Source organism: Hypanus sabinus, chromosome 19 (genome assembly GCF_030144855.1).
Source record: "Hypanus sabinus isolate sHypSab1 chromosome 19, sHypSab1.hap1, whole genome shotgun sequence".
NCBI lineage: Eukaryota > Metazoa > Chordata > Chondrichthyes > Myliobatiformes > Dasyatidae > Hypanus > Hypanus sabinus.
In genome coordinates this window covers 71150888-71165991 of record NC_082724.1, presented here as the reverse complement: position 1 = coordinate 71165991, position 15104 = coordinate 71150888, and the positions used below count along the sequence as shown (strand labels likewise).

Here is a 15104-nt window from a genome sequence, read left to right as displayed (position 1 = left end):
GTTCCAACGCTGGCCATCGACGGCGCGACGGAGCTGCAGTTCCAACGCTGGCCATCGACGGCGCGACGGAGCTGCAGTTCCAACGCTGGCCATCGACGGCGCGACGGAGCTGCAGTTCCAACGCTGGCCATCGACGGCGCGACGGAGCTGCAGTTCCAACGCTGGCCATCGACGGCGCGACGGAGCTGCAGTTCCAACGCTGGCCATTGGTGGCGCGTCAGGCCCGTCGTTCCGGTTGCTTGGTGATGGCAAAGCCGTGGCTGGCGTCCGGCCTGTTCCCACCGACTTGTGGAAACCCGAGTCGGAAGAGACATGAATAAAAACGCGTCCCTGGGAAGTGCCGAGACTCCGCGGCTTCCTATGCAGCCGTAGCGGTGGTAATCAGGATGGAGCAATACGTGGTCGTCAGGACGGTGGGGAGAGGCAGCTACGGAGAGGTGCAGTTGGTGAGGCACGGCAAGGACGTGAAGCAGGTAAAAACGGGCGGCAGTGGTAGGCACAGGCCGGGCACCGGCACCTTTCCCTGTTGCGGACAAAGGAGCAACCTCTGGGCAGGACGGCTCACTGAACAAACACACCCCTGGTCTGATTCCGAGACTGGGACCCACTCCAGTATGACCATCAGACACTCTCACCATATTCCATCTGCACTCCTTACCCTCACCACTCAAAACCTCACTCCTCACTGTCCATTTCAGTCACGTGATCGCTCTTCAGTCTATTCTCACTCCTCATAGTCCGTTCTCACTCTTACTCTTCACAGGCGCACCTTCAAGCTTCAGTCTGACCCTTAATCAATAAGTAGTTGGACATGGTCTGGTCTCCATCTCCTAGTATTTGTCCATAGTGTGCAACCTGAGGAACCTCAATCATCTTTTTACCCCCTGATCAAATACTCATTCACACTTTAAATCCCAATCCCAGCATTTGCTGTTAAACCAGAAACACAAAATGCTGGAGGAACTCATAAGGCTAAGCAGCATCTATGGAAAAGAATAAACAGTCGACGTTTATTAACTTGGAGACATGAGTTAAGGTAGGCTTTTATTGGCTGGAAGCAACCACCACACAACATCCTGGAGACTGAGGGAGGAGCAGTGTCTCCAACCGCCTTTGTACAGGGGTCTGTGGGAGGAGCCACAGGAGCAGTCAGCGGGTGGGGGGGGGGGGTGTCCAGACAGGTATATGTAGTTCACCATAGTTTCTGGCTGAGACCCTTCAGCAGAACTGTGGGGGGGGGGGTGGGGAAGATGAGGAGTCAGGGTTAAAAGGAGTGGTGTGGGGTGGAAGAAACACAAGGTGATGGGTGAAAGCTGGATAGGGGAAGGGGTGAAGTAAAGAGCTGGGAAGTTGATTTGTGAAAGAGGTACAGGGGTGGAGAAGGGGGAAACTGATAGGAGAGGACAGAAGAAAGAAAAAGGGGAGGAGCACCAGAGGGAGGCGATGGGCAGGCAAGGAGATAGGGTGAGAGAGGGAAAAGGGGATGGGGAATGGTGAAGGAGAGAGGTGGCATTACTGGAAGATCGAGAAATTGATGTTCATGCCATCAGATTGGAAGTTACCCAGAGGGAATATAAGATGTAGTTCCTCCACCTGCGTGTGGCCTCATCGCAACAGTAGATACATGGATAAACATATCGAAATGGGAAAGGGAAGTGGAATTAAAATGGGTGGCCACTGGGAGATCCCACTTTTTTTTGGCGGACAGAGCGTAGGTGCTCAGCGAAGCAGTTTCCCAGTCTACATTGGGTCTCACTGATATACAGTAAGTAAATAACCCCAACAGACTCACAGGCGAAGTGTCACCTCATCTGGAAGGACTTTTTGGAGCCCTGAATGGTAATGAGGGAGGAGGCCACACTCAGTTTGGAGAAATAACACCTTGTGTTCTGAAAATACCTGCCCTTCCAATCTCTCACCTTATCTCCTTGCCTGCCCAGTGCCTCCCTCTGGTGTTCCTGTCCCTTTTCTTTCTTCCATGGCCTTCTGTCCTCTCCTATTAAATTACCCTTTTTCTAGCCTTGTATCTTTTTCACCAATCAACTTCCCAACTCTTTACTCCACAGCTCCCCCTCCCTGTTACACCTATCACCTTGTGTTTCTCCCTCCCCTCACTTCTTAACTCTACTCCTTTTTTTCTCCAGTTCTGGAGGGTTTCGGGCCGAAACATCAGCTGTTTCTCTTTTCCATAGATGCTGCCTGGCCTGCTGAGTTCCTTCAGGATCTTTGTGTGTGTTGCTTGGATTTCCAGCATCACAGATTTTCTCTTGTTTGTGATTTGCTCTATTTTCTCTCCTATAAATTATATTTCATTTGTGGTCCTTCCATTTAATATGTAAATCATGAATAAGGTGTTCCACAGAATGATCAGACTGTGTACCACATAACTTTGTATCTTCTAAGCAAATTTTGAAGTGATATTCTCAACTCTGCCACCTTAGGTTAATTCATGTCAAACTGTACCTTCTAACATTTCTCCAAACTGTTGCTGCAAAATCACACTAATTCAAATAGTGATAGTGCTACTGAATTCACATTGATGCTGAAGGTATACATCAGTTGTATTTTTTTAAGTTTTCTTGAGTATTTGTGCACTGTGATCTATGTCATATTTACATTCTGACATGACCTGAGTGGCATATGGGCTTCTTAAGTTTCCTAGAAAATTCAAAGGCTATTTTACAGATGATGAACAGTTTTGTACAGAAAGCAAACACTGAAACTGAAATTGCAGTTTTGTTTTCATGTATAACTACACTTTCAAAAGACAGCAATTTATTATGCATGATTAGAATTGCAATATTGATCAATGTTCCAAGTTATGCTTCATACTGTATTGTGATCTGCCAAGCCACATATTGCAGATCACAGTTCAGTTTGTAGGTGGTAACTCCTTCAACTTTGTTGTCATTGAAGAAATTTGAATATTGGCATTAGGTCAACTAACTTCTGAACATTATAAAACTCGAGACAGCTCTTAGTTGATCAGGAACAAAACCAGATCTCCTGTCTAAACTAGACTGTTAGCATGTTAGTTTAGCTTCAGATGTAATCCTTGCATTTCTGCTCTGTTGTTGTTCCCAAAATTTAAAGTAATTATAGGGAAAGAGGAAAAACCTGGGAAAAAGAAACAGGAGACAATGTAAACAGGAGATTCTACAATGCTGGAGCAACACACACAAAATGCTGGAGGAACTCAACAGATCAGGCAACATCTATGGAAATGAGTAAACAATTGATGTTTATCAGAGTGTGTGTGTGTGTGTGTGTGTGTGTAGCCAATAGGAATAGCTTGCATGAATAAGGAAATCAAAATTGGATTAAAGGGAGTATTGCACAATGTTTGGCTTTGTTGAGTTTGTTACTGATACGTGGTTCATGAAATGGGAAATTTTCATTTCATTGCAGTGACATCTTTCGCCTTGGTCAGCACAATGTTTTTATCAAATATTTAACTGTTTTCGTTTTTTTCACGTTGCTAAGTAAAAATGTCTGAAAATGTAATGCTTTTATTTGTGTAAGGTCGTTCAAAATCACAATGTCTCATGTGTTTTGTAACCAATGAAGTATTTTTACTGGTTATTGTTGGTGTTTGGGAATAGTGGGAGCTATTTTAAACACAGTAATATAATACAGAAACGGAAATAAAAAATTTGTTTTAGGTGGTGGTGCATGGATATTTGTTGAACAGTATACAGTCTTAGGCAATTTTAAACATTTCTGTGAAAGTGAAGATGCTTTCAAAAATAATGAAATTATAAGTTTCTAAGTATGAAAAAAATACTATAAAGAGCAGGAAACAGTAAAGAATTAAATGTGTATTTGGTGTGACCTTTAAAACTGCATCAGTTCTCTTAGGTACACTGTCATGCTGTTTTATAAGAAAATTGTCTGGTAGGTTGTTCCAAATGTCTTGGAGAACTTGTCACAGTTGTGCGGATTTTGGCATTGTCGCTTGATTCTGTCCCTCCAAGCAATCCCATATAGCTTCGAACATGTTGAGATCAGGACTCTGTAGAAGCCATGCTATCTGTTGCAGAATTCCTTTTCACTGTTCTTTATGACCTTGGCCATGTGTTTAGGGTTATTGTTGTGCTGCAGAATGAAGTTCAGACCATTCAGATACCTCGCTGATGGTATTGCGTGAAAGAAGAGAATCTGCTTGTACTTCTCAGCATTGAGGATTCCATTGATTCCGACCAGATCACCAACTCTATTTGCAGAAATGCAAACCAAACCTGCAGAGAACCTCTGCCATGCTTCAAAATGAAATTCCTGTCTTCTGAAAAATTCTGCTTGGGAGAGATCTTGCTCATACAGGATGACCACCTTGCTCACTTTTGCCATGGTGTAAGAAATGATAAATTGTCACATCTACCACGCCCTCTCCTTTTAGTTGGCTGTCCTTCACCCAGTTTGATTCCTTATACACCCATATGATTTGAGCTTCTTCGCGGGTTTGTGGATGGTATTAATCCGGTATTTCTTAAAGATCTTGGTGATCCTTTCAGAAACCATGGAAATATAGGGTAGACAGGCAGTAGCAATGGGTTCCTCCTTGTTGTTAAATTCACTGGTGTTTCAATCAACTTGTGTCTATTCTGTAGGAACGTTGTGTGTTATCGTCTTATTTGTTCAGGGGGGACTGTCCAGATCCAAATTAGTTTTGGCCATAGGATTGACTTCAATAGCACAAAACTACTGTGCCGTGCCAATGGCTTTTTGGACTCTCTAGTAAAGGAAGCTATTGAAATAAACCTAGAGGAAAAGAATTTTAACAAAGATGAAGGTCTCACTGTAAGTAAGGATTGTAAGCAAGGTGGGAAATCAGAAACTTGATTGGGTGAGGACTAACCAATTAGGAGGGACGGACTGCAGGGGTACAAATACCACTGGGCTAGACATGCCCAGGCATCGTCTCTTATGAAGATGGCAGAATTTGTCACAAAACGTCAGTTATAATTGATACCTGATTCCGGCTGGAAGCCTGAGAAAAGTTTTTTCACCTATTCGATCTTTCATTATAACTCAGGTCCTCCAGTCCCGTCAACATCCTTGTAAGAACTCAGCAGGTCAGGCAGCATCCGTTGAAAGAAGCAGTCAGCTTTTCGAGTCAAAACCCTTCGTCAGGACTAAAGAAGGAGGGGGCAGGGGCCCTATAAAGAAGGTGGGGAGAGGGTGGAAAACCAATCAGAGGACAGATCAAGGGGTGGGGGAGGGGAAGCAGGGAGGATAGGCAGGAGAGGTGAAGAAGGAATCTAAGGGGAAAGCACTATGGGTAGTAGAAGAAGGCAGAGTCATGAGAGATGATAGGCAGCTAGAAGAGGGGACAGAGTAGAGGTGGGATGGGGAAGGGAGAAGGATGGAATTACCGGAAGCTGGAGAATTTGATGTTCATACCAAGGGGCTGGAGACTACCCAGACGGTATATGAGATGCTGTTCCTCCAACCGAAGTTTGGCCTCATCATGGCAGTAGAGGAGCCCTGTATGGACATATCTGAATGGGAATGAGAGGGAGAGTTGAAGTAAGTGGCCACCGGGAGATCCTGTCTGCTATGGCGGACAGAGCGGAGGTGCTCGACGAAGTGGTCCCCCAATCTGCGTCGGGTCTCGCCGATGTAGAGGAGGCTGTACCAGGAGCACCAGATGCAATGGATTACCCCAACAAACTCATAAGTGAAGTGTTGCCTCACCTGGAAGGACTGTTTGGGGCCCTGAATGGTGGTAAGAGATGAGGTGTAGGGACAGGTGTAGCACTTATGCTTGCGGGGATAAGTGCCAGGTGGGAGATCTGTGGGGAGGGACGTGTGGACCAGGCAGTCATGGAGGGAACGATCCCTGCAAAAAGCAGAGCGGGGTAGAGAGGGAAAGATGTACTTAGTGGTGAGGTCCTGTTGAAGGTGGTGGAAGTTGGGGAGGATAATATGCTGGATCCGGAGGCTAGTGGTGATAGGTGAGGACAAGGGGGACACGGTCCCTGTTGTGGTGACAGGAGGATGGGGTGAGGGCTGATCACTTTCTCCAGATCAAGGGTGTGGCTATGGGTACTCGCATGGCCCTAGCCCATGCCTGCCTGCCTCTTCGTGGGTTATGTGGAACAGTCTATGCTCCAAAAATATACTGGCACGGCTCCCCAACTTTTCCTTCGATACATTGACGACTACATTGGTGCTGCTATCTGCACCCATGCTGAACTCATCAATTTCATTGACTTTGCCTCCAACTTTCACCCAGCTCTCAAATTCACTTGGTCCATCTCGGACACTTCTTTCCCCTTTCTCAATCTCTCGGTCTCCATCTCTGGAGATAGACTGTCCACTGACATCTTCTATAAACCCACTGACTCCCATAACTACCTTGATTATAGCTCCTCCCACCCTGCCAAATGCAAAAATTCTATTCCCTATTCCCAGTTCCTCCGTCTCCGCTGCACCTGCTCCAAGGATGAGGCTTTCCATTCCAGGACATCCCAAATGTCCTCTTTTTTTACGAATCGTGGTTTCCCTTCTGCTGTCATCAATGATGCCCTCACCCACATGTCCTCCGTTTCCCGCACTTCAGCCCTCACCCCATCCTCCTGTCACCACAACAGGGACCGTGTCCCCCTTGTCCTCGCCTATCACTCCACCAGCCTCCGGATCCAACATATTATCCTCCGCAACTTCAGCCACCTTCAACAGGACCCCACCACTAAGGACAGCTTTCCCTCTCTACCCCTCTCCGCTTTCCACAGGGATCGTTCCCTCCGCGACTGCCTGGTCCACACATCCCTCCCCACAGATCTCCCACCTGGCACTTATCCCTGCAAGCATAAGTGCTACACCTGTCCCTACACCTCATCTCTTACCACCATTCAGAGCCCCAAACAGTCCTTCCAGGTGAGGCAACACTTCACTTGTGAGTTTGTTGGGGTAATCTATTGCATCTGGTGCTCCCGGTGCAGCCTCCTCTACATCGGCGAGACCCGACGCAGATTGGGGGACCACTTCATCTAGCACCTACACTCCGTGCGCCACAACAGACAGGATCTCCCGGTTGCCACTCACTTCAACTCTCCCTCTCATTCCCATTTGGATATGTCCATACATGGCCTCCTCTACTGCCATGATGAGGCCAAACTCAGGCTGGAGGAGCAACACCTCATCTACCGTCTGGATAGTCTCCAGCCCCTTGGTATGAACATCAAATTCTCCAACTTCTGGTAATTCCCTCCCTCTCCCTTCCCCACCCCACCTCTACTCTGTCCCCTCTTCTAGCTGCCTATTACCTCTCAAGACTGCCTTCTTCTACTACCCATAGTGCTTTCCCCTTAGATTCCTTCTTCACCTTTCCTGCCTATCCCTCCTGCTTCCCCTCCCCCACCCCTTGATCTTTCCTCTGATTGGTTTTCCACCCTCCCCCCACCTTCTTTATAGGGCCCCTGCCCCCTCCTCCTTTAGTCCTGACAAAGGGTTTTGACCTGAAACATTGACTGCTTCTTTCAATGGACGCTGCCCAACCTGCTGAGTTCATCCAGCTTTTTTGTACGTCTTGATTTGACCACGGCATCTGCAGTGCACTCAGTGTTAACATCTTTGTAAATTTTTTCTGTATTCTTTCAATCTTATTTACAGCTTTCCTTTAGATAGGTGATCAAAACTACACATATACTCTGAATTAGGCCTCACCAATGTCTTATACAACTTCAACATAACATCCCCATCTCTTCTTGTCAGTATTTTGATCTATGAAGGCCAATGTGCCAAGACCTTTCTTAATGACCCTATCTACCTATCAATCACAATTCAATGAATTATGGGCCTGTATTCCAGATCCCTTTGTTCTACCACATTCCTCAGTACCTTACCATTCACAGTGTATGACCTACCCTGATTGGTCCTGTTGAAGTGGAACAGCTCACACTTGTCTACATTAAATTACATCTGCTATTTTTCCAGCTGGTCCAGAACCCGTTTCAAGCTTGGATAGTCTTCCTTGCTGTCCACTACACCCTAAGTCTTGGTGTCCTCCTAAAATTTGCTGATCCAGTTAACAATATTATCATCCAGATTGTTGATATAGATGACACAACACCCTGATCCCTGCAGCACTCCATTAGTCACAGGCCTCCAGGCAGAGAAGCAACCATCTACTATCACTGTCTGGCTTCTCCTGCAGAGCCAATGTCTAATCCAATTTACTACCTCATCTTGAATGCAAAGTGACTGAACCTTCTTGACCAACCACCCATGCAGGACCTTGTCAAATGCCTTACTAAAGTCCAGAGCCTTTCCTTCATCAATTTTCCTGGTAATATCCTCTCAAAACGCGATAAGATTGCTTAGATATGACCTACCATTTTCAAAGTCATGCTGACTATCCCTAATCTATCACAGTCTTTCCAAATATACCCAGTGTCTTAGGATACCTTCCAATAACTTATCCTCTTCTGATGTTAGGCTCACTGGCCTATAATTTCCTTGATTTTTCTTAGAGCCTCTCTTAAACAGTAGAACAAAATTAGCTATCATCCAATCCTCCGGTACCTTACCTGTTGTTAAAGATGATTTGCTAGTTTCTGTACTTGCCTCCCTCAGACTCTGTGGATTTATCCACCCTGATTTTGCCCCAAGACAGCAAACACCGCCTCCTCTCTCATCTGTATAGGGTCTGTGATCTTGCTGCTGCTTTGCCTCGCTTCTATAAACCTTGTGTCTATCTCTTGAGTAAATAGAAATGCAAATAATCAATTTAAGATCTCTCATATCTTTTTGGTTCCAGACATAGATATCCATTCTGATCTTCCAGAGGACCAATTTTGTCCCTTGCAATCATTTTGCTCTTAACATATCTGTACAAGCCCTTAGGATTCTCCTACACCTTGTCTGCCAGAGCAACTTCATTCCTTCTTTCAGCCCTCATGATTTCTTTATGTCTTTTCTTGTATTTCTTCTACTCCTCAAAGTATCTAATTTGTTCCTACCTGCTTATACCTGGTATGCACCTTTAACCAGGGCTTCAATACCTTTCAAAAACCAAGGTTCCTTAAACCTTTTATCCTTCCCTTTTATTCTGACAGGCAGTTACAAGCTTTGTACACTCATAATTTAATTTTTGAAGAGCTCCCAAATACCAAGTATATGTTTGCCAGAAAACAGTCTGTCCCTATCCACACTGAAAAAATTATTTTTGAAACCATTAAAATAGGTCTTTCTCAAATTCAGAATCTCAATCTGAGGACCAGACCTATCCTTTTCCATAATTGCCTTGAAACTAATGGCACTGTGATCACTTGAAGCAAAATGTTCCTCTACACAAACTTCTGTCACCTGCTGTGTCTCATTCCCTAATAGGAGTTCAAGTATTGCACACTCTCATTGGGACTTCTATGTCCTATGTTTAGGAAACTTTCCTAAACACATCTGATAAACTTTATAACATCTGGTTCTTTTATAGTATGGGAGGTCCTGTCAATATGTGGAAGGTTAAAATCACCTACTATCACAACCTTGTGTTTCTTGCGACAGTCTGTGATCTCTACAGATTTGTTACTCTAAATCCCACAGTCTGTGGGTAGCCTAAAATCCTATAATATAGGCCCATTAACATTGTCATGTCTTCCTTATTCCTCAGTTCCACCCATAAAGCCCCACTAGACATGTTTTCCAGTCTGTCCAGGCGGAGCACTGCTGTGAAATCTTTGTTGACTTGTAGTGCCATCTGTTGCACCTTAATCTCTCCCGCTCTATCATGTCTAAAATAACAGGACCCCAGAATATTGAGCTGCCAGTCCTGCCCCTCCTGCAACCAAGTCTCCCTAATAGCCACAATATCATAACTCCATGAGTTGATCCATGTCCTGAGCTCATTTGCCTTTCTTACAATACTTCTTGCATTGTTATGTTTGTAACTCAGAACATTAGTCTCACTGCTCGACCTTTTGACTAACACATACAAAATGCTGGAGGAACTCAGCAGACCAGGCAGCATCTATGGAAATAGGCAGAGTCAATGTTTTGGGCAGAAACCCTTCTACTGTGGCTTTTTCCATAGATGCTGCCTGGCCTGCTGAGTTCCTCCAGCATTTTGTGTGTGTTGCTTGGTTTTCCAGCATCTGCAGATTTTCTCTTGTTTGTGATTCGACCTTTTGACTCCTGACTTTGTCTGAGGTCTTAACAACTACCGTCGTATCTGTCCCGGCACTCTAGTTCCCATCCCTCAGCAGGTCTAGTTTAACCCCTGCAAACCTTCCCACTAGGACATTAATCCCCTTCTAGCCTAAGTACAAACCATCTCTTCTGTAAAAGTTTCACCTTTCTTGAAAGAGAGCCCAGAGATCCAAAACTTCAATTCCCTCCCTCCTACAGCAACTCCTTAGCCATGTGTTAAACTGCATGATCTTCATATTTCTGGCCTTCCAAGGACGTGGCATGGGTGGTAATCCTGAGATCACAACCCTGGAGCTCCTAACTCCCTGAACTCTCTTTGCAGAACCTCAGCACTGTTCCTAGCTATGTCATTTTACCTACAAGAACCATGACATCTGGCTGTTCACTCTTCCATTTAAGAATGCTGAGGACTCAATCGAGATGAGATCCACTGGTACCCAGGAAGCAACATACCATCTGGGAATCTCATTCTCATCTACAGAACCTCCTTTCTGTTCCCTTAACGAACCCTTATCACCATAGCTCGCCTCTTTTCTCTTCTTCCCTTCTGAGCCACAGAGCAAGACTCAGTGCCAGAGACCTTGTGACTTTCCTCTACTAGATCATTCCCCCCCCCCCACCCCCAGTAGTATCCAAAGTGGTATACCTGTTGTTGAGGGGATAACCACAGGGGTACTGTGCACTGGCTCTTTAACCCCTTTCTCCCTTACTGTCTTTCTTCCAGTTTCCGTGTCCTACACCATGGGTGTAACTACCTCTCTATACATCCTGTCCGTCACCCCTTCAGCCTCCTGAATGATCTGGAGTTCATCCATTGCTAGATCTTACTCCTTAACATGGAGTATTAAAAGTTGCAGCTGGATGTACTTCTTGCAGGTGAAGTTGTCAGAGATCTCCCTGCCTTCGCACATCCCACAGGAAGAGCATTCAACTATCCTGCCTGGCATCCCTACTGTTCTAACTGTGTAATTATGAAGAAGGAAATAATGAATAAACTAAAAAATATCTACATACAGCTTTTCACCTTCCCTCACTCAAGCCTCTCCTCACTGAAGCCTCGAAGAGCTAAAGCCTCAAAAACCCCACTCTAGCATTGTACACTCCAACAAATGCCACTCTGCTTGCCCCTGCCTTATTTTAATTTACATTTGCTAATGAATCTAAATCTCTGCTGTCAAATACTGAAACTCCTGTGAATCAGTTTTTTAATGCACACACACCAACCTTAGTGAGTTATTCCTTTCTCACTCCCCACATCTTATTGGCTGCTGTTCAAACCTTAATGAAGTACATGGTTGTTTACCTTGTTTATTTAGGCCCCATATCTCATTTCCATTGCTGAACTGATGCCTTTTGGCAAGGTAGCTTCTGAGCTGGAGGGAGTGGGGACAGAGGCATCCACGCTATCAGAAGCTCTGCTGCAGAACATTCTGTCTGATTGTGCTTTATATGGCATTGAAATGTTTACATATTTCCCCGATAGATTATTGTGAGAAATTTGCCTCTATACCACCTGTATCTGTCTGTGCTACCTTGTTAATTAATTCCCATAAATACAAGTTTACATTTCCAACAAGGAATAGCATTCTGGTAAGTGAGCTTGCACATACTCTTCCAACAACTGCCAGGCAATCAGGTCATGTACATACGTTTGTAGATAAATGATGTCAATTAAAATGTACTGCTGATTAAAAGTTGATGCTGCCATTTTGCAGTGCCACAGACCAGCCTATGTATTGGCTAACTGCAGTTTATAGAGTGTTAATTAGCATATAGGTCAGCCCCACAACCCTACTCATCACCACCCAAGCTGCTTAACGGGATTGTAAAGACCTTGCTGATTATTCTTTGTGGCAGGTAACCACTTGTTCACATTTTGGCCTATCCTATACTTGAGTAAAGTTTCAGCAGTTTGTGGGGCATGATCTGCTTGTTGCTGCTGCACTCGTTTTATTCAAAGGCTTGTGCTAAAATCTACTTATTACAAACATGTGGCATTATACAGCTTTTTTTTGTAAAGATTCTTTTAATGTGGAAAATGAAAAGAAACTTTGAAGAATGAATTAGGAAGACTTAGAGAAGAAAGGCTCCAACAGGAGAGGACTTGTGTAGCAATTTTATTTCTTCTCGAAGAAAAGGCGTTGAAAATAAATACTCTGTATTTTACCCAATGCTTTTGCATTTTGATAAGCCAGTGAAGTAAACACCTATGGTTATGGTGAAATGTTATTGAATTTCCAGTATGTTGTCAAGAAACTGAATTTGAGAAGTGTTTCCGGTCGTGAGCGCAAAGCAGCAGAACAAGAAGCCCAGCTTTTATCCCAGCTTCGACATCCTAATATTGTAACCTACAGAGAATCATGGGAAGGAGATGATGGAATTTTATACATCGTGATGGGTTACTGTGAAGGTGGAGATTTGTATCACAAACTGAAGGAACAGAAGGGCAAATTGCTGCCAGAAAGTCAAGTCGTGGAATGGTTTGTTCAGATTGCCATGGCATTACAGGTACAGTTCTGTATATCAGAAGCTAGGAAATGCATCTACATTTTTTAAAAAAAAGAGTCCTTGGTGGGGTGGGTAAAATTGACAATGTGTGGGCTGCTAGTTAATTGCACCAAGTTGTTAGCATAGTTTTAAAGCTGTCAGCACTGAACAGGCTCTGTGGCTGTGGACCTACTTTCAGGGACTCTGCAGTTCATATTCTGTGCATTGTTTGCTATTTTTTTTCTTTTTTGCTTGATTTATTCTTTTTCATACTTTGGATGATTGACTGTCTTTGCAGTGTGGGGTTGTTTAGTATTGTGAAAAGAGATCTAGTGCCTTCCCACCGTATATGATGAATAAACACCTCTTGGGCTTCCAACCATTTGGCGGAGTTTATCATCGAAACTTCGGTTACAATTGATACCTCTACCCCAGCTGGAAGCCCGAGAAGAGTTTACTCAAATTCTATTGTGTTTCTTTGTTTTGTGGCTGTCTGAAAGAAGATGAATCTCAATGTTGTATATAGTATACATATTTTGATAATAAATGTACTTTGAATTCATAAATTAACGGAATAAAATATTGGGCTACAGTTTTTGAGTTTTCATGGGCCAAAGTTGATTCATTATGTTAAATGCCACTTACACCCATCTTTTCCTCACCTAATGGTCCCCCATGTTGAAAATCCCTCACTCCTTGGATAGTCAGTCAAGAACAGAGAGAGAAAGAAGGCACGATTGTTACGTGATTCCAACTTGACCTGCATAGTCTACAGGAAGGATTCTGGAAATGTTTGCTTCCCACTGATGCTAGCTGCCATAGATAGAAGAATAGGAGAGTTGAGAAGGGAGAGGCAAGAGAGAATGAGAAGGAGTAGAAAAAGACAGGAGCAAAAAGAAATTAAAAGGGAGGGAATAGGGAAAGATAAAGAGTGAACAAAAGAGAGTGGGTCAGAGGTGTTCATAGAAAGTGTAAGAAGTAGCAGAAAATGTCAAGCCTCTAGTTATATGCAATCTAGATTAGAATCCCATCATGCATGCTTTAATTTCAAAAATGGAATGTGGGTGATTCTGTACCCCTTTTCTGACATTGGTTCGGGGTAGTCAACGGCTCAACTGTGAGCTCTGCCTAGGTCCAGACACTCATCGACTCTACCATCTGAAACTGACTGCAGCTTATCTCCATCTACATCAGACACAAAAACCCAATGTAGATGGAGAGGAAGGGACAATCACTTTCTGTCCTCATGGAAAAGCCAACAAGCCAGCATTTAAACTCTGTTAAACTACTCAGCTTTCATGTAACCCTGTACATAATGTTTGCATTTGTTCTTTCTCTGTCTAAAACCCTTCATTGGAATGCATTGGAGTTCTGTACATCAGGTTGAATTTGTAAAATCGTAAAAAATAACAATTCAGGTATTTTTGGATTGAATATTGCAAATAGTTAATGTTGAGTATCACATTTGAAACAGAAGTTTTACAATGAATGAGATCTATGCATGCTTTGTTACAGTATTTACATGAAAAACAGATCCTGCATAGAGATCTTAAAACTCAAAACATCTTCTTAACAAAATCAAACATCATAAAAGTTGGAGACTTGGGCATAGCCAGAGTGTTGGAGCACCAGCATGATATGGCCAGTACTCTGATTGGAACACCGTATTACATGAGCCCTGAACTCTTCTGCAATAAACCTTACAACCACAAGGTAAAGTGCTATGATATAACTTTACTGTGCTTTTGGTTAGAAAATGTTTGCAAAATATTTAAATATATCTTTCTGTTAGCATTACTACATCCGGTTTGTGTTTTTTTTTACCTCCCTTTAAGTTCTCTTGAGTTGAACAGAAACACATGAAGAGCACTTGGCCTGCACAGCGGTTTTCATATTATAAACCAGAACAACATCTAGAAGTTTCAAAACACTGCAATTATGACTTGATCCTTGTCTGTATCCAGCAATCCCAACTTCGTCATTGCCTTTAGTTTGAATTTATTTATTATATATTTATAGAGATACAGCATGAAACAGGCCTTTCCGGCCCTTCAAACTGCACCAACCAGCAACCCCCAATTTAATCCTAGCTGGACCTTTGGTTCAGAGTTCAATCCCAGCATTATTTGTAAGGAGACTGTACATCCTCCCTGTGGAATGTGTGGGTTTTCTCCAGGTGCTCCGGTTCCTTGCACAGTTCAAAGACATACCAGTTAGCAGGTTAATTGATCATTGTAAATTGTCCCACGATTAGGCTAGGCTGAGGTTAAATTGGGGTTGCTGGGCAGTGTGGCTCAAAGTGCTGGAAGAGGGTCTGTTCTGTGCTGCATCTCTAAATAAAGTAAATTTAAAATAAATAAATAGAATCTAACATAACTGACAGGCTTGTTTTTTAGTTGAATGGAAAATGCCCCATGGGTGGGTCGATTATGAAAACAGACAGGTTACCTGCTGATAAACACGAGATG

At 43.7% G+C, this 15104-nt stretch overlaps 1 protein-coding gene across 3 annotated transcripts in view; it reads left to right on the top strand.

Moving 5' to 3' along the window:
• The first annotated feature begins 222 nt into the window (after positions 1–222).
• The window catches only part of nek4 (NIMA-related kinase 4), a 66290-nt gene continuing 51408 nt past the window's right edge, over positions 223–15104 (top strand). For 2 of the 3 annotated variants that reach the window (XM_059944663.1, XM_059944664.1), the window contains exons 1-3: positions 223–473; positions 12391–12657; positions 14152–14349. In XM_059944663.1, coding sequence (XP_059800646.1) covers positions 387–473; positions 12391–12657; positions 14152–14349 — 552 coding nt within the window. In that variant the 5' untranslated portion in view covers positions 223–386. The remainder of the gene's footprint in view (positions 474–12390; positions 12658–14151; positions 14350–15104) is intronic. The other variant, XM_059944665.1, reaches the window with a different exon arrangement.